Consider the following 24,613-nt stretch of genomic DNA (forward strand, 5'->3'; position numbering starts at 1 on the left):
ATGGTACACTGCTTTTACCACAAGTTGACACAGCTTCCAAGCTGTCCGCCCCCTAAAGGTAACATTTCATTGCAGAAAATCCCCACTCTCTCAATACTACTTAGTTGGGTCGATTGTGTGTGCTGAACTCGTAATTACAATGTTTACGACAGCACTTGAAGGCAGCGTTGGCTACAGTGGACAGGCGAGGCAGAGGCTGGTGGTTGTGGTGCTGTGCCTGTCTGGCTGACATTTTCCTGCTCACTGAGACTAAGCATAACACCAGTGCTGTTATGACTCACTCGCTGAACAGACTCCACTTTGTGGTTTTATGGTGAAAGAATGCTAACACATTGTAGTACTTTTCCCCCCTTCATTTTTCGGTGGATAGTCCTCTCCAGAGTATGATACTACTTGTTGCATGCTTTTCTTTTTTTTTTTTTTTGCTTTTTAAAGGGAGCTTGTTGGAATTAACTCGTAGTGCAACTTCAGCTTATCCGTTCCCGTATAATAATGCACCCGTGTAGCTGGCGTTTCATGAAGTATGTAGTTTGAGCTGCCGTGTCTTGCATAAACAGAAAAAGGTTTCTAACAATTAAACAATCACTCAAATATCTGTTGTTCGGTGTTAGCACTGAATGTGGCATTCTAGAAATTAACAAGACCCGTGTGTCCTCAGTGAAACTGATAGAATTTGCATTCTCCTCGACCAAAAATGCAAACACACACATGCTAGTTTCATGGTTACTCCATGACGGGGTTATCTGAGAGAGGTGGCAGACAGGAAAAGAGTCTTGGTAGAAGAGGAGCATCTGTGACATGATTTGAGCAGCTTCACCTGTTGCTTGTCTCATATCTTGAAAGGCAGGAAGGCAGCTGTTTGAACACAGTGTTCCCTACTGAGACCCAGAACCTTAAGTGGCCAGGGGGAAGGTGAGCAGCTGGCAAAATCAGGGGTCGTAACCCCCCCCCCCAAGTACGCGTCACCTCAGGAAAACTTCCTGGCTGTATCCAGTGACTTTGGTCTTAGATTCTGTCCCGGTGCAGCAGTGTGATTTTTGGCTTTGCAATGTGAAAGATAAAACTTCTCATGACCCACGCACATTTGCTCTCTTACCTGAGCATTTACTAACACACTGGTAGGGGGAGGACCTTTTAGATTCATAGCAGCAGCATCAAGTTTTCAACGAGACGCACTCGTGCACACAGCCTGGAAAGTATGAACATTGGAAGGAAATACACATATCTTTGGCACCCTCTGTTTTTGCACACAGGCTGCCAGTAATTTATTTTGAAAGGACAGACAGAACAACTGCAGAAGGTACATTTATCCTTGATAGAGCAGTCTGCCTCTTGGATATTGTTGATGAGGAGTACTGACGTGTCTAGTCTTTGACAGAGGGGCTATCCACTTCTGCCTCCTCAAGCTTAGGAGTACACACACACACAAGTTATTATCTTGTCTGTAGGCCACAGTTTGGTTTAATACACAATCACCCGTATTTTGTTCAAAATCACATTTGCGACGACCGTAACAGAAAAGAGGTGTAACAAAATGTTTTTACACCATATGGTTTTATGACTTTTTCAGTGCAGGTTAAATTTGTAAATTCTAAAGCCTATTGTACATCTGTGCATTCGGAGAGATTGTTTAAAAAGCTCCCCCTTCTGTAATCACATTTAAAGGTTATACAGCATTCAACTAAAGATGAGTAAACATTGTTTTTTTTCATGGGACTGAAGTTGTACAAGATTCACTTGTACTTGTTTCTAGAGTTAAGCGTAAGGCAAATGTTTCTTACAATGCTTGCTCTCGATCTCTCTGTGTTTTTCAGTGTCAGACCCAGAATGCTGTGTCCAGTTGATGATTCGCAGATACAAAGATGAATTTTTAGTATTTCAGCAGGGACATTAGGTGTTACAATCACAGATTGTATAAAGAAATTTTAGTCTTCATCAGTTGGTTACATCTACAGTCATGCAAGCGCTCGCCTCATTCCCCGTGTAAACAGACTCTGCTTAAAGTCTTGCAAGAAAGGACCTGTTTGATCCAAAGTGACCTCGGACGTTTTATTGTCTGAATCTCCCACATAAGCTCAGCGGGTTTAGATGTGTGTCGTTAAAATGAACTCATGTAGCTGTAGGGCTGCTTCAGATCCTCACTTTTCTCAAATGTGTAGTCACTTCAAAACTTCACAGTGTGTGCGAGTCCACCCTCTCACCAGGTTCACACAGCGTTAAGCTCGGCCTCTCTAGATGAACTCCAGCATCCAAGCAGTGCAGGAGAGAAAAGTCCAGGCTAAATGTCTGAATGCTATTCAGCTCCACACTGCAGCTAGTCAACATTATTGCTCACATACATTGTCATTACTCTGTAACAAACGTTTGCAGCACATTCTGTGTGCAGGAGATACGGCAGGAAAAAAAAAAAAAACTGTGCTAGCAACTGTAACTAGCAAGTATGAATCAGACTGTTTTACAAGTGACAGTTATTGTCACTGAGAGCACTTAGTGGTTTTCAGCGTTAAATAGTTTTTACACTCTTTTCATACTGTACATAAAGTCCATACTAAACGATGATGTTGGAATTTTAACACCGAAGCTCGCGTTAAGATAAGAGCACTGTTAGTCATTTAAGTGCAACTTTGAAATAACAAAGTTACACTTCGATCGTTTATTGCAGAGATTAATGATCATAAAGCATTGAGGTGGCTGTGACAGTTTAATAATGCAATGTCTGTTAATGATAATGTTAGATATTGAGGGGGGAGATATCAGATATAGCCCTAAAATGACAAGCACCATACATTCAATAAGTCATTTATCACCAAGGATAATTGCATGTTGATAGTAACTCACAGCATTTAGTTACCCTGTAACTAAGGAGAAGGGCTTTCCGTGCCATATTTTAAAGGAAAGGATCATAATGTATTCAATTGCCTACTTGGCAGAGAGACTGCAGCATAGATGCAAACATCCTGATGATGACAGAAACGGTCACAAAAAAAAGGTGATGAATAGAACTGAAATGTAAGATGAAGAGTGCTCTGCTCTCGTAGGCTGTTGTATTTCATTCACAGTGCAGCAGCAGCAGCAGCAGCGTTGGCAGCTTTAATCAGTATTTTAGCGGTGACTGCTACTATAGTAGCTAAATCTCAGAAATGAACCAGGTCAAAGTTTCAGTGCCCACAGGATGTTGTCAGTTCGTTCAAACTGCCCCGCGTGTACAGTTGCATTGCTGTAGCTGCAGTTAATAACAAGACGCATGTCAGTGTTCTCCCTGCGTGACACTTCAAAAGTCGCTTGATACCAGACTGACTGTTAATTAAACTATTTAACCTTCACGAGCACACGTGGAGCTGCTTGTTTGCTTGAACTTGAAGAATGACTCTGTGTTGCTTTTTGTAAATGATCTGTGCAACAGTATACACCAACTAAAGCAGTGTGTGCCAGCTGAGAAAGTCTATAGCCAGCTAATATTTGTCATGGGTTAATTTCATTTGAACGACTACTCAATTAATGGTCCAGTTGTTTTAGAGCAGATTGTAACTGCTTAATTGCTGCACTCACGTTTTTATTTGGTTGGAGATTGGATAGCGAGCCGTTTGCATTGCCCTATATTCTTTTGTTCTTGTTGGTGTAACATTTACATAGAAGATACAGTAGGAAACTTATTTGTGATGCAAATACGAGGCAGTGCACTCCACCTTGACAATAACAAAGTATCAAGGAATTATTGCATTTGTTCAAAACTTTAAAACATGAAGTGAATTTACAAGGGGGTATTTCAGACAAAGTAAGCAAATGTGCTTTGTGTTATGAAAAAACAGGAATGCATAAAAGTGTAATTAATATATTCCAAATAAGGTACAAAGATGTGGAGGTCGACTACATAAGGCCAAGAGGTGCCAAAACACTTATTTGTGTAAGAGTTCTGTTATTCAAACCACAGTATCGCTGCCCTGTCACCAGCGTGATGCCTGGCTGTGTGCGTGCAGCACATAATCACATCTAAAGGTGTGAAACCAACGTCTAGGAGAGGCCCATGATATAATCTGTAGAGCACTTATGAACAAAACCTTTTATACGGTGAAACACACAATGCCATTGGGGACGGGCCATGGTCAGTAAGATGATGGGGAGGCTGTTCACTTGCTAATTGCCTAGCTGCACTGCTCATGATCTGGTTTCACAGTTAACCGTTGTCCCCACCCTCCCTTTGCATTGTGTGCACAGATGTTTCCTAGCAAGATGCAGGTGTGATGTAGTGCTTCTCACACTCCAGCAGGAAGGAGCAGCCTAACTGCTGCAGCTCTGTCTGTCTGTCTGTCACACACAGACCTAGCTCTGCTGTTTGCACGGTTTGAGCTGGTCCTCTGCATGTGCAGCAGCTTTTGAATTCTTCAGGAGCCAGATTGTTAATGGGAGATCATGATGTTTTGATCATACATCCAGACCAATGCTGTGCTACGTTATGATGACACTACAATGCAACCTTGTGCTTTTGTATGGTTGCCAGCAACCCTTTCCCTTGAGTTAGTGGTGGAGAACTAATTAAAACACATGCTCCATGTTTATTGATGATGTATACAGTGTATATATCATAATTATGGAGTAACAGTCTAGCCTGTATGCTGCTGTGGTGTATTACCTGGACATGTGCATGAGTCATAAATATAGTCACAACTGAAGTTAGAACCACAGGTTTATTAATGACGTTTCCACCCGTGAGTTCTGACTACATCTTATGGCTCACTAACTTGTTGTTGTGATCCAGCTCTGCTCCAGCTGACGCCACACAATGCTGTGTTTTGACAGTGCCCAACCTACGCCCAACCCTCACCCCCACCCCCATCACAACTAACACCACAAATCTCCCAGCTTATCCCAAGCCAGGCGAAAGACCACCGCTTCGCCACAACCACGGGTAATCACTTGTTCAGGCTCAGCGCCTCTGCACTTGAGTTAAGATATCCCCTGAATTGTAATGGATTAATTGGTTGAATATACAGAGGGACAGCTTGCCAACTCAGCCTGAACGGAATAGGACTAAACGACATGAAAATGAACAGTCCATGTTCGCGCAGATTACTTGAAATGTCTACAAGGATAGATAGGGGACCAAGATTGCCAGCAGAATTGGGGATGTACGCCTGAGGCATCGTGTCTCTGTATTTTGTGGTAGTTAGTGTGTGTGTGTGTATGCGTGCATGTGTTTAGGTAGGCGTGGGTAGTCCGTCGGCGCTTGGGTGATAAGCAGCAGTGCTAGCTAGCAGTGGAGCGTAATGTTCCTGCTTTAACACTTAATAACCCCGCCAGTGATTTACTGCCTATGAGGCTTTTTCCTGTGTGTTTTGTTCTCTCTATAAAAGCCAGACAGCGTTTATAGAAAGGCAAAGCACCCCCCCAGCACTCACCAATAATGAGGATTAAGGTGGTGAGACCACAGTTACCAGCATTAGTTTTTTCCTGTTTGTGTTTCGAACATGTTTTTCATGTTGATATTGAAAGCACCTGAGGCACATGTACACAGTTCTTTGCAGAAACGAGCAAATGTCCCACATTTTGAGGGCAATTTCTATTTTGTATGAACACACAGAGATGCACTGTTTGCTTGTCATGTCGTGTGTGTCTTTGCCTGTTTCAATCGTCTTTTCCCTCCAATTTTTTTTATTTTCATTGCTACGGTTTTTTGACAGCCTGGGTGTCTTGTTGTCAGAATTAGTTGGTGGGTGAACTGCCCCATAAAAGAGGATTAATACCTACTCTTTATGCCCCGCTCAGCACATGTTTACTCTAAGGTGCTGAGTGGATCCTGAAGCAGCGACTCTCAACACTAACGGTCTCTCCCTCTCTCCCCCTCCCTTGTCTTGCAGGCTGACTTGACAGGAATCAAATGGAAGAGGTTTGTGTGGCAGGGTCCCACCTCTGCGCCCATCCTCTTCCCAGTGACAGAAGAGGACCCCATCCTGTGCAGCTTCAGCCGCTGCCTGAAGGCAGACGTGCTAAGCGTATGGCGGCGCAATCAGCGGCAGGGCCGAAGGGAGCTTTGGCTCTTTTGGTGGGGGGACGACCCCAACTTCGCCGATCTCATCCACCACGAGCTTGCAGGTGGGAGCCACTTGGCACACACATAAGGGCATGTCATGTGGAAAAAATAATGTACGCTCCATTAAGCTGTGCAGGTACATCCTCTCTGTGCTGCTTCCTCACTGCATGGAGGTCAGAGGTCACCTCCAGCTACTGAGGAACACTCGGGGTTGCTTGTTGAGCAAGAGTGCTCACTGACACAGATGTTTGCTTATAGTTAAAGAGCAGGTAATTTACTCTGCTGATCGATGATAGTTAGACAGATGGTCAACCAAGTCACTCTCTCTAGTGGGTTTTTGCAAATGAATTAATGCGAATGAATTTGAAGAGAGAGGACAGCTATTCTGTGTCTCAGTCACTGCTTGGCAAGAAAAATAATCTTTGAATATGAAATTCACCAATGCACCTTTTGTTGGATCCATTGAAGGTAAATAGCTAAAAAAGTGATGGCTGTAAAAGATAGCTGGAAGTGTAAAGGGCTCACAGCTTTTGTAAAAGAAGCACTTGAACATCGATCACCCTGTCAAGATATGTTATTGGTTGTACAATGAAAAATGATACAGATTTCACTGCTTGATTGTCGGGTAGGCACAGGGGAGACACCCTGTAAGTGAGAGCCTCAGGGAAGTGTTAAAATCTGTGTGATCTGATACTTCCCTAATGCCCCCTCTTACCCTCCCCTGACTGATAAGCTGACCAGCCATGATGGTGGTGCCAACACCTGCAGGGCAACTCCCTTTCCCAGGAGACACTGGGCATCACACGGTCTCATTATTGCATGTGTGTTAGAGAGAGGGGTCTCATACATCATATAGCGGGGTATCATATGTAAGTGATCGCTGGCCTACAGCAGACAAAGCACCACCTTGCTTTTTTATTTTGACAAAGCAGCGCAAGTGATCTAGAGTCACGTGTGGCCATTCCACAGAGGATGAACTAGAAAGGATGGAGGTATGGGAAGCTCAGTCCGACTCTAACTTGAGTGAGAAACACAGCATGCAGGAGCAGCCATGCAGAAACGAGGCAAATGCATCCACCCCCCACTTTCTTCTTTTCCGTCTTCAGTAGTGTTAGAGGTGGAAGATGGAAAAGGCCATCTTTATTCATGCTCTCTGCCATGTAGATTGAACTTTGGAGACTGAGCCAAGCACCGCCCTTCTGTGACCCTCCTTCATTATGGGACATTGTGCCTGAAGTGGACTCAAAATGGGAGCTGAAGGCTACGACGGGCAGCTCATTCAGGCCTAACGGGTCCTGGTAATTACCTGAAGCGTCTGGCTCAGACCCTCTTAATAGAGTGTGCTACATTTCAAGTAGGAGGGGTGTGGAGAATCTATATTTGGAAATTGTTGGAGTCAGTGCAATGGTCCTGCACAGGTTTTGGGGAGATTTTACGTGATGTGTTTTGTGTTTCAGGAGATAAAAATTAGATGATTGAATATTGACCAGAAAACCTGCGCTGCCTCTTTTCCCTAGGCATTTTAAAACAAAATGATGAATTGTGTTTTGGCAGGTCTTGTTGCAGACGTGGTATTCCTTGAATTTTTAATAAAACACCACATCTACAGTGCATCTATTCCTCTTAGCAAAATGTTGACCTGGGGAGTCGCAGAGAAAGATCCAGGGCACCTGATGAGATTTTTCACATTCCCCACTCCCCATGTTCCTCAAGTGTTTTGCTCCCTGTCTCAACTGCGTCTCGGTGTGAATGGTTCCCAGATGGGCGGTGTAATCCGTGTTTCCTGTTTGGAAGCTGCTGCTCCCTTATCCCTAGTGGAAGATGTCTTCCTCCTCCTGCTCGAGCCTTTCCCACCCTGTAGCTGCTGTGGGGCTCTGCCAGTGAAATGAAGCAGAGCAGTCCATCTAGATGGATCTAAAGTCAGCCAGAGGGCTTCTTTCTCTTGTCTTCCTTCCCCAACCTCTGCGCTGCAGCTGCTGATCGGTCTGTTCAGGACGGTGTGTCCTGAGACCTGATAACACAGCTGAGACGGGTGGAGGAATGTCGGGACTTGTGTCCACATTGCTTTACATGTATGTGAAAATGGTAGTAGCACTGTGGAGGAGACGCTGCTGCGTCTGCCTACAGCCCTTTAAAGTGTAAAGCTGACATTACACTCCATACTCCACCAACGGCATGCTTGATGGTCAATTAACTCACACACACACACCTTTCCGAGGCAGGGATTGCTGTTTTTCCCTCAGATTATCTAATTGGGAATAAGACGATGTCATGTGACTGCTGATGGAATTTTAAAAAATTGTCTCTGTCTTGAGCACCAGAATTGAAGATCACTGCCTGAGTGTTTGCATGTGTGTGAGATGTGACTGTTGCGTTTGTGGACTCTCTTGGGCGCTCTGCACGTGGAGGTGCGAATCGACAAATACCAGTTAGTGTTAGCCGGGCAGACCCCAGCAGGACCGGCCCACCTATGCACTCAACTGGAATGTCACAGCTGTTGTCGCCTTTTAACTGCCACACCCCCCCCCCCTCACAAGTTTGATTTTTTTTTTTGCCTTTGGTCCTAGTCTTGGGAATTTTTTACAAAAAGCTTTATTTTCTTTTTTGGGTTTCCAGCCTCTTTTTAGTCTTTAGTGCAGTGTTGGCGGTAAACATGAAAATCCGCTCTTTTCCTTTCATTTCAGCAAGCTGAAATGGCACTTGCTCATTTCCCCCCCCACCCCCTTCCACCCTCATTAGATTAGCGGCCTGTGAAAGTCTTTTAATTTTGAGCAAGTGCCATTTCTGTATACCAGTGTGCCAGTAATCCCTTCTCTCCAGGGAGATGAGGGGAGAAGGAGTGAGCTAGAGAGATGAGAGTAGTGAAGGGCGGAAAACTTGAGGGATCTTTTAACGTCTGACACTTAATCACCATTGAAGGAATGTAAGGGTAACCACCAAGCCCCTTTTCTACACTGTTGGACAACCCGCCCTGCTCGTACCAGCACAACGAGAAAACCAATTCTAATCTTCCCCTGGCCATGCACAGAAATTATTCCCAACAAGTGAATGCCATTGCTGAATTAAGACCCACCCCTCCCTGTGGTTGAGTGAAGGCATGTATTCTTATGCAAATTCTTTGCTCTCTTCATCGTCCCCTCCCCTCAAAAGCTGGTGGAATCTCCTGACCAGGAGCATCCAGAGTGAAAGATAAATGGCTGCCTTTTCCTCCCTGCAAAGACCCACTGATCTTTTTTTCATAGAAATTAGGTCTGTCTGTGAGGGTAATTGCTTCGTGGTACATTTCTCCAAAATTCTCACTAGCCTCTCCCAGCTCCTTTTCCCACCCTCCATAGTGTCCTTTCCCTGTTCAACGAAGTCCCACAGGGGCTTCCACTGCTGGCGGTCTGGCACCACTTTTCCCTCTTGGGTCTTTGCTAGTTCACTGTTCCCTCATGTGACTCTCGAGCAGTGGGCTTCATGCTGCAGTCACTCTGCACCTTTCTGATTAAGTAGAAAGCGGAAAGAACTCAAAGAACATCAATGCAGAGTTTTTACCAAACATAATTTGATTAATACATTCAATTTGGGGGTTGCTGTCTCGCAAGTATGTGAAACGTATATCCGCGCATATTCCTCTCTTTGAGCAGCATGCCAGGGATTGTTGAGGGGATGGTTGAAAGGGAGAGACGGTCGTCTGCCGTCCAGAGCAGGTTATCTGCGAGCCATCTCCACCGTGGTCCCTGGAGCTCACACACCTATTCATTACTGGGTGTTGGGTAGAGAGAACGAGAGAGAGAGAAACGGTGGGGGAGGGAAGAAGAGGGTTGCATTTAAAGTGTCCATCTCCTCCACCAGTTGATGATGAGCACATTGTTTGGGATCCATCCAGTGATTGAGGGAAGAGAAAGCTCAGCTCAGCAGCTCATGTAAACTTGTTTTTCACAGTGATCTTTTGACAGTTGTTTTAGTTTTTGCTGGTATAATTATTAGATTTTTTTCTAGCATTGCCAAGTTCATAGGTTTTTTTTTGTTTTGTTCGTGTTTGACCACTCTCCTCTGTGCCTATTTGAATCAAGAGTGAAATAAAAACAACTCTGCTTTTCACCTCGGGGCAGAATAACCAGATCCAAAGGGCATATTTCAGTAGTCTGTGAGGGCTGTGTTGGCTGAAAGTTTCACTGTTTTACAGGTCAGGCTCTTTTTTCCTGCCTTCTGTGAAGATCTCATAACACACATATCTCACATCTGTGAGAGATGCTATGAGCTATTGAAGCACTACCTGCAGAATACAGATGTTTGTAGACAACAAACTTCCACGGCATTCGATGCCAAAACATCTGTTTTGCCTCTGTGCCTTTTTCAGTGCTTCATTGTCTATATGACTGCATAATGAGCCACCTGACCCAAATGTTTGAGCTGCTGTTGATTTTGTGTGAAACAGACTTAAACCCTAAAACAACAATCGTTTGGAGAGATGGTGCACTTTTTCAGACAGCATGTCCTGGAAGACATCCACAGTGCTGCACTCACTGTTCACATGAAAAGTGCCAGAAATAGTTGTGTAACGAACGAAAAAGAGAGCTCGAGAAAGAAGTTGAAACCCTGCCTCCTTTCTCACCTCCACACAGCTGGCTAATCATGGCGTGAAGTGGGTGTGAATGTCGGACTGAAGCTATTTGACCATCCAGCATGCAGCTGGTGGAGTATGGAGTACACTGGTAGCTTTACACCTTTTGTGGCACAAGCTTGCGTTGATCATCAGCGAGCCTCTAGTGAACAGATATGTTTGCTCTCCATGCTGTATGACAACACGGAGAGCAATTACTACCTTCTCATATCAAATAAATGAAACTGTGTCTGAATCTGAAATCAAACTTGGAACTTGCAACTGCTGCTGCTGTGTGTGACACAAAATGCATTTAAAAATGCAAAGAGTTGTTTCAGACTTGTGACTGGTATAATATTTTAACATAAACCTGGAAATAATCAAAGTTTGAGGATGCAGAAACATTTAAAAGACAAGGTGTGATGGAAAGGTGTTAAGGAAACTTAAATGTTTAAAATTCTGCACCATTTCTAACAATCAAATTTAAGCATTCAGCAGATCAGATGAACTGATCTCCTCTGTACATAAGGCCAGAAGCTTAAATATTTCCTCTTCATTCTGTATGTCATAATGTCTTGTGTTTTTAAATGTTTCTGAATCCTCAAATGTTTGGATTCCAGGTTTATGTGAAACATTTTTGCACCCCAGTGTAGTAGACTACAAATGTATGTAATCCCAGTTAGATAGCTGTGATTTTAAAACTCCGCTTGTATTCAATTTAATAAAGCATGCTTATTTGATCTGTGCTGCTGCCATGCAGCCACTCTGTTGCTCATTTCCTGGTGCCTGTTTCCATCTGAAGCCGGTCACTGACTGGCTGAGGCTTTTTCCCTCTTTCAAAAAACTCGCCTGTGGACTTGAAGTGTTAATCTTTACGAGTTGACACATTTTGACAATATGAAAATCTGGGATCATATTTGTCTATTAGAGCCGTATTCTTCCAGCAAAATGTCAAGCCATCATTTATGTGGTTGTCTGACTCTGCACTTGCAGTCCTATTTTAAAGATTGTAATGGCATATTTGCTCTCTTGGATAGTGACAGGAGCGATGGCACACAAAAATGAATGCGATACAGATTCAGTCCCACAATGATGTAAGGCCCATTGTATGCACTGCAGCCCGTTGGATGCCCCAGGCAAGGATTCAGAGAGGAGAAATGCCACTCACTCTTTAGAATTTCCAAATGTTATTGACTTGGACAGCCTGTGAAAGTCAAACTGAATTTTGAAATCTCCACACTTCAGCTGCAAACACGGACAAAGGAGGAAGGTGTCCGAAAGCTTTTGCGTGGACGGGACAGTGAAGTGCGGCTGTGGCTAAAACTAATTAAGAAACTGATGTAGAATATATAAATGGGACAGGAAACATGTTCTCTGGAATGACATTTAAACATCCTGTTAACACCGTGAAAGCTGTGTTTTTCTCTTTTTCGTCTCGGCAAATGGCACATTCACCTTTCTTATGCTACGTGATCACTGCCGAAAAATGCCGTAAATCCTCGGTCTTGGTGAATGTTTGTTGGGACTACACACTGGCTCAGTGTGGCGACGGTCACAGAGAGGCTGTGGATGTGTATCAAAGATAATTAGGCAGTGATGCACGTGGTTAACCTTGGCTCGGGTTTTGTCGTGCTCTCTCTTATTTTCCCTTCAAAGATGGCTCTAAAGTTCAGTGTGCAACGCAGAGAACGATGATGAATAGATAAAGCCAGACCAGCTCTTAGGAGGAAAAAGTAGAGGAGGCTGATGGCTTTTGTGCTTGGGGATCAATTTTCCAGGGCTAATCTCCTGCCTGTAAACCACCCTCCGCTTTCCTCTTTTCCTCCTGCTCCATCTCCCTCTCTCGCTCTCTCTGATGGATCTCCATTGACTGGCACAGCGCAGGGACTCGGCCATGCATGCTGCTCTGGCCCATGGGTGCAGTCTCCCTCTCTTCTCTCTCTATCTCTCTCTCTTTTCCCTCTCTGCTCAAGAAATATTCATTAATTAGTAATGGAGACTTTACAGAGCACCACTGGTTCTCTCTCTCTCCTTGCAGATAAGGAGGAAGAGGAGGAGGAAGTGGAGGAGAGGAGAAAACCTTCTGGCCAGGCTTGGTAGAATCCCCCTGAGCGCAGTCGATCACAAGGCATTAATCTTGCTGTTTAATGACCGACTGCTGCTCTAATTGCTTATACACAGACGAGCAACTGGGGTGGGAGGGTACCTCAAAAATTGTTCCTCAGCTTAAACTAAATTCCTTAACTTCCTGCTCACTTTATACCGACCCCACACGCACGTTTTGTTGAGATATTTAGCCGTGTTTTGAGGATGCATAGTGATGCTGAACTGTAGCTGGTTGTTACAGAAAAGGTTTTATGAGCTTTTGTGTCAAAAGGTGTTTCCTCGCTAGAGGTAGCTGTGAGTGTTCTTAATAGAGCCGCTGTGCACCCGCTTAAGAGCTCTTATAAAGGTCAGCTCATCTGGGCCTGCTACACAGGAGGCAGAGACATGAAAGTGTCCCAGCCATCAGCTGAGCTCATAAATCTTTGTTTAAATGAGGCCACTCATCTTTCACCCTGTGCACTGACCACCACACACCACGCCCCGCCCCCCCCATCACATGTGCACTCACAGGTCTGTCACCAAGCTGGGATTTTGGGTCGCATGTCACCCCCAAGTCTTATAATATAAGACTATAATCGTCTGCTACAGCTCTGCACAAAAAGACGGTGACGTACATTAGGTGAACATTGAACTGGGTGGCAGCCCTGAAACATTTAGCACGTACAGTTTGAGTCATGTTGATGTTAGTTTATGCCCTCAGTAAAGCTGAATATTAATTGTTTCAGTCAAAATGTTGCTATTTCCAGTTGTGAGGATGCTTTTCTCCATCATATATGATAGGACACTGATGACCATGTGTATGACTGGTTGAGATTAAACAAGGAACTTCACCTAAGGGCTCTGTGCAATTGTGATGGGCAGTTTTCACAACTTTTTGACTTTATAGACAAAATGATTAATTGATCAAAAAAGACAATAATCAGCAAATTAATTGGGAACAAAAACTTCCACTTCCAAATAAGACTGAACACTGAGATGCTGGAGTTTCTGCACTCAAATCAAGTGTGACGCACTGCTCTGTTACAAGTTATGACCCACTCCTTCTCTGTTGACTATGGGTGCTGATGATCTTTTGTTTTTCCGCAGTGGTTTCCCATTCAGGGGAATGGCTTTTTTTTTATGTGGAATAATGATGAGGGCTGTTGCTTTTGTCCCTTAGAAAGCAAATGCATTTCACTCAAGGACCAGGGAGGCAAAGTGCTACAAGAAAAACAAACATGCTCATTTCTTTAAAAAAGGGTTTTGTCCCCCAGAGCCCATTCTGGAGTTGTTACCCTGCCATATGTGGCAGGTCGAGTCCAGACACATCTGTCATGGGGATTCCTCCATTAAACATACCAAAAACTAAGGCCAAGTCCTGTTTGTCCCCGAGAGAAGAGTCACCCTTGTCCTGGATGTTTGATTTTGTTTAGAAAATTAATTTAAAAAAAAAAAGTTGCGTTGCCATTTATAGTGGGTGCCACTTTGTTTACACCGGAACAACTGTAGATTTCGACTGCAACATTAGTTTTGTCTCTGTCTGTCTGAAGCTGGGAGTGTTGCAGCAGGCATTGCATGATGAACATGAGGTCGTTAGGAACACTTGATGTAAACCAGACGCCTGTTTTAGAGCTGCTTGGCGCTCGAGGGAGAGACTGAGGAGGAGCAGGCGACAGGGAGGAGGAGGGGGTACGGGGCAGATGTGGTCTTGGCAGAGGAAAGCAGATGGGATTGCCATGGCGGTTGATGTGAAAGTAGGTGTAGAGAGGCTTCTGCCAGTTTTACTGAAGAGTCATCATCCACAGAGGAGTCTGCAGGTTTAACTGCAAAATTCAAGCTGGGTTGATTTGTCTCTTGCGGTAATTTGAGCCTTTCTGCTCTCCTCGTTTTCCCCTGTCTTTCAAATGTTATCAGTCACACCAATCTGTCTCTTCACCATTAGAGTTTGGCTTAAACCTTATTTTGTTTTCTTCTTTCCTGCCCTTTCTCTTAATCTGCTGTCAGTGCTGCGCTGGGCTGGCTTTCTCCTCGTGTTGACTTTTTGCCCTCTTGCCTGCCAGGATGGCCAGACCAGCTGCTAAATCACTCAAAGCAGAGTTGGTGACAAGCGCTCTCGATCCCATGAATGCTGCGTCACATCCACAGTTTCGAGAAAGTTAAATGGCTTCATACTGTTGTTGATTTATTTGCATTCTGCAGTTGCTGTTAATTTTTAATAGGAAATTGCTGTTTTCCTGCTGTTTTCCTTCCTTTGCCCTGCTTTTCTGTGTCCCTGATCTTATCCCTCAAGATGTGAGTGTACCCGATGAATTAGTTTGTCGCTCTTAAAATCGTCAAGCACGTAGCCCCCTTTTCTTGGCAGCTAGCCCGACGTTGTTTTCCTTTGGTTGGATGTAGTGTTTTAAAGGCTAGCTGAACTTGCTGTGTCTAGTAGAGCTTCGGCATTTGTAAGTGGATTTGATGGTTTTGGTTTTTCCTTTATAGAAATTCATATTGACACTTTGACATTAGGTTTTCTTTTACATTTTTTGATAGCCTCCATGTAACATAGGTGACGGCTTACACTCAGGAAAAGCAAAAAAGCTCTCTGCATCTGCTTAAACCAATTTTTCATCTCTGCCAGACTGGCACTGGGCCCATGGTGCCTCTCTTGTTTAAGGGAGGCAATCGATGTAATTTCCTCTCTTTTGATAGCCTTGAAATAATCATCTAAATTTGAAATATCTTTACCTACCTTTGCACTACAACAGTAAGCCAAGGGTTCGCTTAATAATTCAATACATTTTGATTAACTTGCTTCTGGTCTGGCCTGTGCCTCCCTGGCGCACGCCAAGCTAGCACGAAGGGTCGGTCGCACCCGTTATTTATTTCGTCTGTGCTCAGGCAGAGACGGCACACTTGGGGAGATGTTTGGAGACTTGACTGAAAGGAGCTTAAGTGCTGTAAGATGCGAGCAGTGGCTGTTAATGAGATTAGACCAGCATTCAGGCCAGCGCAGAATGTGATTCAGAGAGCAACCCTGATATGGGTGTAACGGGGCATTTATCCATCCTGAACAGCTTGGTTCAGGACACTTGGTTCGGTATGAGACTCGTTCCAGTTCGGTATGAACCAAATAACTGTTGTCCTGTGACTCTGACACAGTCTAATTACAGTGGAACTATTTGCAGGTGTGGAACAGAAACTCAAAAGTACAAGTTCCACCCGAAAGTGCTGACAGTGTGTCAGTTGCTTTCTGTTAAACCATGCTAGTTTGGTTATTGAAGCCTGCATAGCAACACTAAAGATATCCAGACAAGACCGTCCTGAATAACGCCCTGTTTGAAAGCATCATGGTTTCCCTCTAAATTAAAACATCACTGACCAATCAGTGGTACACTGGGCAGGAATTGAGTGGTCAACCGAAATTGGGTAACATAGTCTACAGCAACAGTGACAGTGGGAGGGATGTTCCACAGTGTTGGTCGCAGCATATGTGTTACCGTAATAGATTTCATAGAAGACGCAGTATCTTTGCATGGTATGCTGCAAAGTGTGTGAGCCACAATGTAATGTTCCTACCTGTGCACATGGGTTTAAAGCACATGACTGTTTGACTACCTTTGGCCACGTTTAACTGTTTGAGTGCACTAATGCAAAATAAAAAAAATAAAAAAAAGAAATCTTGGTTTTTCCCCCTGCAGTAGTGAAAACAAAACCAGGGTATTATTCAACTGTGAACCCGTGTTCTGTTAGACTCCTATGCCCTGGTACTAAAAGTCCATGTGCGGAGGACCAGAAAGCTCCTGAAACCTCCACAGCCTAAAAGCAGGCAGCAGCAGGTTTCTATGTTACCTCTCTCTCTGTCTCAGTGAGACACGGCTGTTTGCATTTGCATCACCTGTTTGCCATCTTTTTGTGATATGTTTTTCAGATGCCACTTAAGATATGACTTAGTGTTTTGCATTCCAGGAAATGTTCAATTTCTGGATGAAGGTGTCTAGTGTTAACCGGCAGGCCGTTGAAAATCGCCTGTCACGCTTTTCAGATTGCCGGAAAAGTCCCACAGTTCTTAGCAGTGAATGCACAAGGTCCTATTCTGAGTTAGTTGTGTGTTTGATTAGAAACATAAATGTTCACAGCTACATAAATAGTCATGCAGCAGTATGCACCATTCTCACTGTAATTGTAAATGGAGTTTTTGTCCTGTCAACACTGACACTGCTTGCCCCAGAGACTTCTTAAAGATGTGTAAAATGGCCCAAAAAAGTCTTATGAGTTTTCCTCTTCTCACCTTTTTCTGTCTCTGTTTTTTCCAGCCGAGGAAGATGGGCTGTGGGAGAACGGACTTTCTTACGAATGTCGCACGCTGCTGTTCAAAGCCATCCACAACTTGCTGGAGCGCTGCCTCATGAATCGCAGCTTCGTTCGCATCGGCAAGTGGTTTGTCAAACCCTACGAGAAGGATGAGAAGCCCATCAACAAGAGGTACGTTGCTCCTTTGAGTTGACATGGACCTGCTCTGTGGAAATGGGTGCTCTCTTGGCTTTTTTTGTTTCACTGTTGTTCTTTAAACATGGACTCCTTCTCGTTGTCACGCTGTGATGTGGCCTGCTGCAACTGCTTTAACAGACACAGGGTTTACAGTGTGTATGTGTGCTTCAGTCTGTAGGGTTAGAGGTTCTGTCCCCACACTCCATACGTATTCATTATGGCTGCTCTGGATGGAAGCAGATATTAGATAGATATACTGTAGAAGATGCATTGCTACGTTTTTATTTGCTGCTCATCTCGATTGCAGTATCTTATGATGTGAAGTCCAATACAATCTTTATTTTATTGCATTTGTGTTATTTCTTCAACATGAAGCTTCACAGCCTAGAGTAATTAGTTAAAAAAAAAAAAATGAATGATGGTCAAACTGCCAGCAATTGATTTAAAACACGCTACTCAATAGTGATTATTTATCTCCAGCATCAAAATGTTGCTAAGAATATATGCATATCGAATTTGTCCAGCTTGCTTGACCTCACTATATTATTAGTTCAGCTGAAGCTGCTCTTTATTTTATGTGCCTGGTTCACTTACTTGCAGGTCGCTTTGCAGTTAGTTTCTAATTCAGAACAACCGGACACTTTTTTTTTTTTTACAGCTGCTGTACCCAAAGCAAACATTATTGATGTATCAAAAAAAAAAGTGTCTGGATCGGCCCCCATCCAGATGTTGTGGATCAGATCAGGACATCTGTGTGTGGTACACTACATTACACTAGTAATGTGACAGTTTTAAAAAAGACTGAAAGAGGCGTTGTTGTGCCAGAATGCCAGCACTCTCTGTCTCCTATCTCTCCTCTCGCTCTGAGTGTGTACAACTGAGACATCCTCCACCTCCTCTTTGCTATCTGCTGAGCTGGATTTCTTGCCCTTGGTGTCTGGGTTTATTGATAAGAGATTGAGACTCGGGTAGTGAAGAGAAAATGACTGTAGCAGTTTTTGCCCTGCACCACCAACAACTCCCTGCCACTTCCTACCTCATCTTGTCTCTACACTTAACATGGAACCATTGTTTACCTTTTTCTTTCTTTATTAATCATAATTGTAGTGTGAGGTGTGACAGATTGTAAGCCCGCTAGTGTAACAACTGCATGGCAGTGTTAGATGAAACAGCAGCCTCTAAATTGAGAATCAAAGAGGATGTTTTTAGAATGCTTTCGATAGCTAGCAAACTCCCAGCTATGGTCTTTGTGTGTGCTTGTGTCAGTGTGTTATTGTTTTTGGAGTTGTTTTGGTGGCGTTGCCAGATTTTCCAGTCAGGTGGTCACGGGGGCCGTGCAGCAACATAATCTTGTGTGTGCACAGACATGTGTGTTTGTTTGTTTGTTTGCAGGCCAGTTGTTCTGTCCAGGATAGAAATGGCCAGAACTCTGCTATCTGCCGTCAGCTCGTCTTTATGATCGCCACAATGTGGGGTGGCAGATCAGAGTAGCCAGCTTTAATTCAGACTCTGTCAGGGCCTTACATCTGTAGACAATGACGCTCATCTCTCAGGACAAGTACGGTTGAGTTTCACTTAACTGGCAGAATAATAGACAAAGGAGCAGACAAAATAATTCCTAAGAACAAGCCACTTCTCTTTTAAGCTATATTCATGGCTTGTATTTAGCTCTATTGCCACACAGGGCCCCTGTCGAGGGAAAAAAAACAAAACAATGGTCTTTTCCTCTGCTCTGGAATTCACAGGCCACCCTCTTTCTGTGTGTCGGCTTCTCTCTCTCTCTGCTCTCTCTGCTCACCCTCTCTCTCCCCTTCCCTCCATCCCCCTCTGCTGTCACGGAGCAGACTCGGCAGGTTATAAATAGTGGTGCAACCACCCTGAATCTTAGTTGTCGTCAAGGATGTTTTTCCTCTCTCTTTGGTGTGTTCCGCTGTGCTCTGGCCACACTGAGATTTCGACAAACAAAGCACCACAAAACTGTGACGGAAATTTGCTAGACCCCTTTTGTGTTTTTCTTTTTTCCTTTCTGTTTTGTGACCAGCTGGTCTGACGGTGAAACATTTCCTGAGCTGAGGACTATTGATGTAAGGCTGTGGTGTTTGAACGGCTCAAGTTAGTGTTGAGAGTCCCACTCTCTTATGTTAACATGTGATCAGGAGCTCCTGCCTTTGATGCGTCTTGGCTCCATGAAGTCCCCACTAGTTCTGCCTTAGTGTTCACCCAGCTAAAACTCAACCAAATGGGTGACATGGCGGTGCTTTTATGTCAGTGCTTGGATCTTAGATCATTCACAGTGACTTGCTGAATGGGGCTGAGCAGTTCCAGGGAATTCCCACCCTTATCGTCCAGTGAAAACTGTACGCAACTGTCGTGGTTTCACGGCCATCATTCTTGGATACTTCTCCTAAATAAAGGAACACCCACTCGACTGATTAGTTAACAGTGTTTGCTAACATCTCTGCTCATTTATCTCCGCTAAGCACCTTGTTCACCTTTCATTGACAAGTAGGTCAAGACGGGTGCTAGTTATTAGTGCCTCTTCTAAATTCGTGCAAGTGGATTTGCAGCATGAACAATTCAAAATATATTTAAATGAACATTCTTCCTATGTGAAATTCATCAACCCAAATTGTATTTGTATATATTTTTTACATTATTCTTTTAATAATCTGTAGGGTCATAGTAAGTAAGTATTCAGTATCGATTAATCTCGTAGATTCTGGAGCTTCAATTAGTGAATCAACAGAAAAATTATTTTGACAGTCAGTTAAAGAGAATGTTTGAATTTGTTAATTGTGAAAAATGACTGCGTTTCCTTTTTTAGTTTTGGACAGTTAGGCGAACTAGGTAATTGTGTTTTTAGCAGATTTCTGATGATACGTTGTCCAAACAATTAATCAGATACAGATAAATCGATTTATTAATATAATAGTTTTAATTGTTGTAGTTGTAGCCCTAATTGATTGAATAGTTCATTATCTGTCAGTTGATCAATCGATTGATTATTGCTGCAGTACGTGAATGCACCACTGTGGCACACTTGTCATTATCATTCATGAGTCTGAACCTCTGGACTTTGTCAAAGCTAGAAATAATAAATAATTAAAGATCTTCTGGTGTGGCTGGTCCAATTCGATGTGCTTATGGGAATGACTGACTACCCCTCTGATCATCACACAGCCCCTCTACAGCATCCAAAGTCTCCGGTTGGTGGGGGCTGTGGCCAGCTGACAGTGTTTATAACCTCAACCCCAGACCTCAGCCTGTGTTGAAATGCTTACATCATCTCCTCCCTCCCTCTCTCCCTCCTCCTCTCTCATTTTAGCTTGATGTGTGTGCTAAGCATTAGGCAGCAAACTGAATTTTCAGAAGCTTTGATAATGATAACCTCCATTAGTGCCTCCGCTTGCTTCTGTTTTCTTCTCTTCATATCAAGATATTATGAGGCATTTGCCATATTTTTTCAGAGACTCCCATTTTTATGAATCTGCAAGAAAATGAAACCTGTCAAGATTAGTGTTGAAATAAAATGCTAAAAACAGTTGACCTGTTTTTAATATTTGTCTTGAACAAAACAATGCACGTTGATTGGTTGAAGCCTTTGTTTTTATTGTGAACTGCAAATGCAGCAGTGTGTGTGTGTGTGTGTGTGTTGATACAGCTGACAGTAATTCTCTTTGTCTGGAGTACAGGCGGCTTCAAGTTGTGCAGCCTGGTTGTTTCTGTGAACCTTATGCTGCTAGGTAGACTGGCTTCAGGAAACGGAGAGCACGGGAGAGAAGACACGGGAGGGAGGGAACGAGCGAGGGAGAGCTCCTCTTGGTTGTCATGGCAGCAGGGAAATGCACTATGGGATCGTGTGTTTCCAAGGTGAAGTGGGATGCTTGCGCCCTATTGGTCAGTTTAAGGCAGACTACCTCATTGACTTGCTCCTAATTGGCTGCATTACTGAAATTCAGAGCAACATTAAATCCAGCCTGCTTTGATGTTTCAATTTGATCAGGACAAAAGGGATGATATCTCTTTTTATCTGCTCGGTATGCGCTCCGTATTTAAAGCAGCATTTCCAAGATCGACCGTGTACTCCAACTGCGCTGCAATCAGGAGATTGTTAGATTACTACTCTGCTGTATTTAAACATGTGTAGTCTGTTGTGCATTTAGTTGTCGTTGTCTGACTGAAAGCATCATTAACAAGTCAAGCTGTTATGAAATGAGGCCAGTGTGCATCAGCTCATATTACAAGAGCGAGTCATAATGAATGAATGCAGAACACAGTTATACAATAACAAATATGCCTGCATAAACACATGCGACCGTCTGCACTTTTCTGCATGACTGTGTGTTAATGTGGCTGAGCTCATTCTTCCTCTGTTGTTTTGGCCCGATGTTGGGAGGTGAATGTGTGAGTCCTGGTGCGCTGTGGCAGGCGGAAGCAGAGAGCAGCACTCTGTTAAGTAGGACAGTGCAGGATAAAGGGCCACTGCCTCCAGTCTGGGGCTAAAGCGCTAAATTTATCCCCTCCCTGCTCCCAGCACAACACAAACACACAGGGAGACGGGCACACAAACATGCTCGTCAACAATCGGCATGCAAGCCAGATCACACCGAGGGCAGTGGAGGAGCCGGCACACGAGCTTTTCATTAGAATTATTGGTGTAAGACAAAAGAGATGCCGCCAGACAAAGCTGCATGTTTAACATGTGGTGTGCACACGGACTAACCCTGCTGATATAGATATACAGGACAGCTCAGCACCTCTCTTAAATACCCCACCCCCAACACTCGACCCCCCCCCCCCCCCCCCCCCCCTCCCACCCCCCGGGCTTCCCTATACTTCATCAGTCTCTCTAGCAACAGGAACTCTAGGGAGAAATGGGCTGTGGGACCATGTGACCCGGCGCTCTGGATATATCATGTTGCTGGAGAGATCCTGTCCAGAAGATAAATATGGCTCTTAAAGGAAAATACCAGTGTTTTCCATTGGTATGGGTCATTTTCTTAATTGCTGCACAATTATAGATTATTAATAGTCCGTTTCCCATTGCATCGTTTTACTGTTATAATTTACATCACTGACCTTACAAAGACCCCACAATTTGTAACTATCTGCTAACGTGCCCATTTTAACTCTATACCCGCATTTGAACTATCTGCCTCGAGGCAAACCAAATTATTTATGCTGACCACGTCGGTTGAAACAATATTTGTCCATGAAGTTATTGCCGAAGGAAATGGGTAGACCATGTCTCTCTAAAACAATTGGTATTACTGAGTTGAAAAGGACAAATTATGGCTTTCTATCATGGTGAACTATGTTACTACAGAGGCCAGTGTGACTTTGATTAACATATCTCCTGACACTGTGTGTGTGCGCAGTGAACAAAATGCTTCCAATGTTTCAAACGGTGTGAAGAAACAAGAGCCCATCAGAAGTCTCACAGCACCGTCTTGTGAGATTTTTCCATCACTTTCCGCTCCTGAATGCCACCTTCATTTTATCTAATGCTGGTCAGAAGCCCTGAGAGAATTAGAGAATTTATCTCCCACTACTTGTGTTAACAGGTGTCATCATCTCCATGTACTGTGACACTGAGGAAACCCATATTTGTGTCAGCTGTGGAATTCAAAGGTGGCAGCAGAGATACATTTCTCCATCTGCGGAGGGAATCCTGTGTCCTTACATTTCCTCTGCTTGCTCTCAGTTGGCCTCTTCTTCACACCCTTCATTCCTCCCACTTCCCCCCTCTTCCTTTGTGACCAGAGTAAGGTTGAAAAGGGTCTGCATATTCCTGGTCAGTTGTCAGAAGATTTCTAGGGGAAGTTAAGCCCAGGAATTCCTATACAAATGCTGTTCAAATAATTTACCAGTAATCAAGCAGTCCTCTGATGGTGTTAATTTTGAGTGACAGCCAGTGGGGGGAAAAAATCTATTTCTATTCTAAATTCTATGTCTTTTTTCTTTTCTTTTCTTTGTGATAACCCGTCTTCGTCCAGCTGGCTACCTGAGGCTGCTGCTGTGTGTGCATTTCAACCATGTTAACCACTGTTAGGCGTATTCTCCCCAAAGCTTATGACAAACTGCCGAAAATGAGCCACGAGATGCAGCAGCCAAACAAACTCGTGTACTCCGACTCAAATAACAAGAGCCAGTCTTAGCTTCTAGTGACGGAGACAGAAAATGAGTGTGCATGGGCACGGGTCAAATTGGGATTTGTTATGCAGAGGGGCTCTGGGTTCAGGGGACTTGGTAGATTCACTTGGTGTACCTGCGGAGCTGCCTAAAACGTGGGCTCGTTGTGCCATGAACATGCCTGAAATGCCTGCCAGGATGTATGCCTATATGCTATGATTGATGCCTGGTCACATAATGCGTAACGTAATAAATAGCAAAGCTGTCTGTCTTTTATAGTCATGTAATGAATGTACAGATGCCTATTAGATTGTAATCTGCATGAGAAATAAAGATGAAGGGAAAAAAGTGGTTATAATAATCGTCTGCTTATAGTGATCAATTTCACCCAACAAAAGTGGTGACTGTAACTGTTTCCACTGTAGTCATTCTTGTGGCATGTTTTGGTGAAAAGTGTGCCCTTTGCACTGCATTCAGCTGCACCCTCTTCTGTCATTTTTACACGTAATTTGCCAGCATGCCATCAAATAGGAAAAATGGCAGTCCTCTGCACGCACAGTGCTTTCTCCCATCACACGTGAAGCCAACACCTCGGCCCCGTCAGAGCCAAAGGACTACATGCTTTCAGAGTTTTGATTATATTTCTGGAGTGAACTTTTTTTATTTAGGATATTTCAGTTAACCAGCAGATAGTAGCCTAATGCAAAGTACTCTATAACTAACAACTAACGACAAAGTAGTCATTCAAATTAAACTAAGTTTAAAGCACAGCCGCATCATTGGCTCAATTTTTCTGTTAATTTGTTTTTTCATTTGTTTTTATTTTTATTCGCATTTTCCCTGTAAATTCCAGTAACACCCATGGAAAGTTCCCATACCTCTAGACCAGAGGCTATCGCAGAGTATGGGGCCAAGTGATGGTCTGAAGAAGTCGTCATAGTTAATCCGTTAGACGTGACTCCCTCCCTTCCCCTCTGTCTTTTTCTAAGTAACTATGATTCCTACGGTGCTGTCTTTAATCCAGAGGTTGAGACAGATGGCCACGTTTAGAGCTAATCCCCTATATGGTGTTAGGCCTTTCACCTCATCGCTGTAGACTACAAGGTGGCTGCATTGTAGCCTGAACTAGACCAAAATGTTAAATGATTAGGAACCCTACCACAGGGTGTGGGTACTCTCCAGAGACACCCTGGAATTAAGTTAATCCAAACAGATCTGTGCTAGCCAAAGGTAGCTTCCTGATTAAATTCACTGCTTAAGTGATAATGCAAATAAAGAGGCAGAATATGTAACCTTACATAGAAGCT

At 43.8% G+C, this 24,613-nt stretch overlaps 1 protein-coding gene across 1 annotated transcript in view; it reads left to right on the top strand.

Moving 5' to 3' along the window:
• Nucleotides 1-24,613, top strand: part of med13a (mediator complex subunit 13a) — a 71,969-nt gene that overhangs the window by 2,220 nt on the left and 45,136 nt on the right. Inside the window, exons 2-3 of the mRNA XM_070843153.1 lie at nt 5,856-6,090; nt 17,000-17,168. Of these exons, the coding sequence (XP_070699254.1) occupies nt 5,856-6,090; nt 17,000-17,168 (404 nt within the window). The remainder of the gene's footprint in view (nt 1-5,855; nt 6,091-16,999; nt 17,169-24,613) is intronic.

The sequence above is a fragment of the Pempheris klunzingeri genome, chromosome 14, assembly GCF_042242105.1.
Source record: "Pempheris klunzingeri isolate RE-2024b chromosome 14, fPemKlu1.hap1, whole genome shotgun sequence".
In the NCBI taxonomy this organism is placed as follows: Eukaryota; Metazoa; Chordata; class Actinopteri; order Acropomatiformes; family Pempheridae; genus Pempheris; species Pempheris klunzingeri.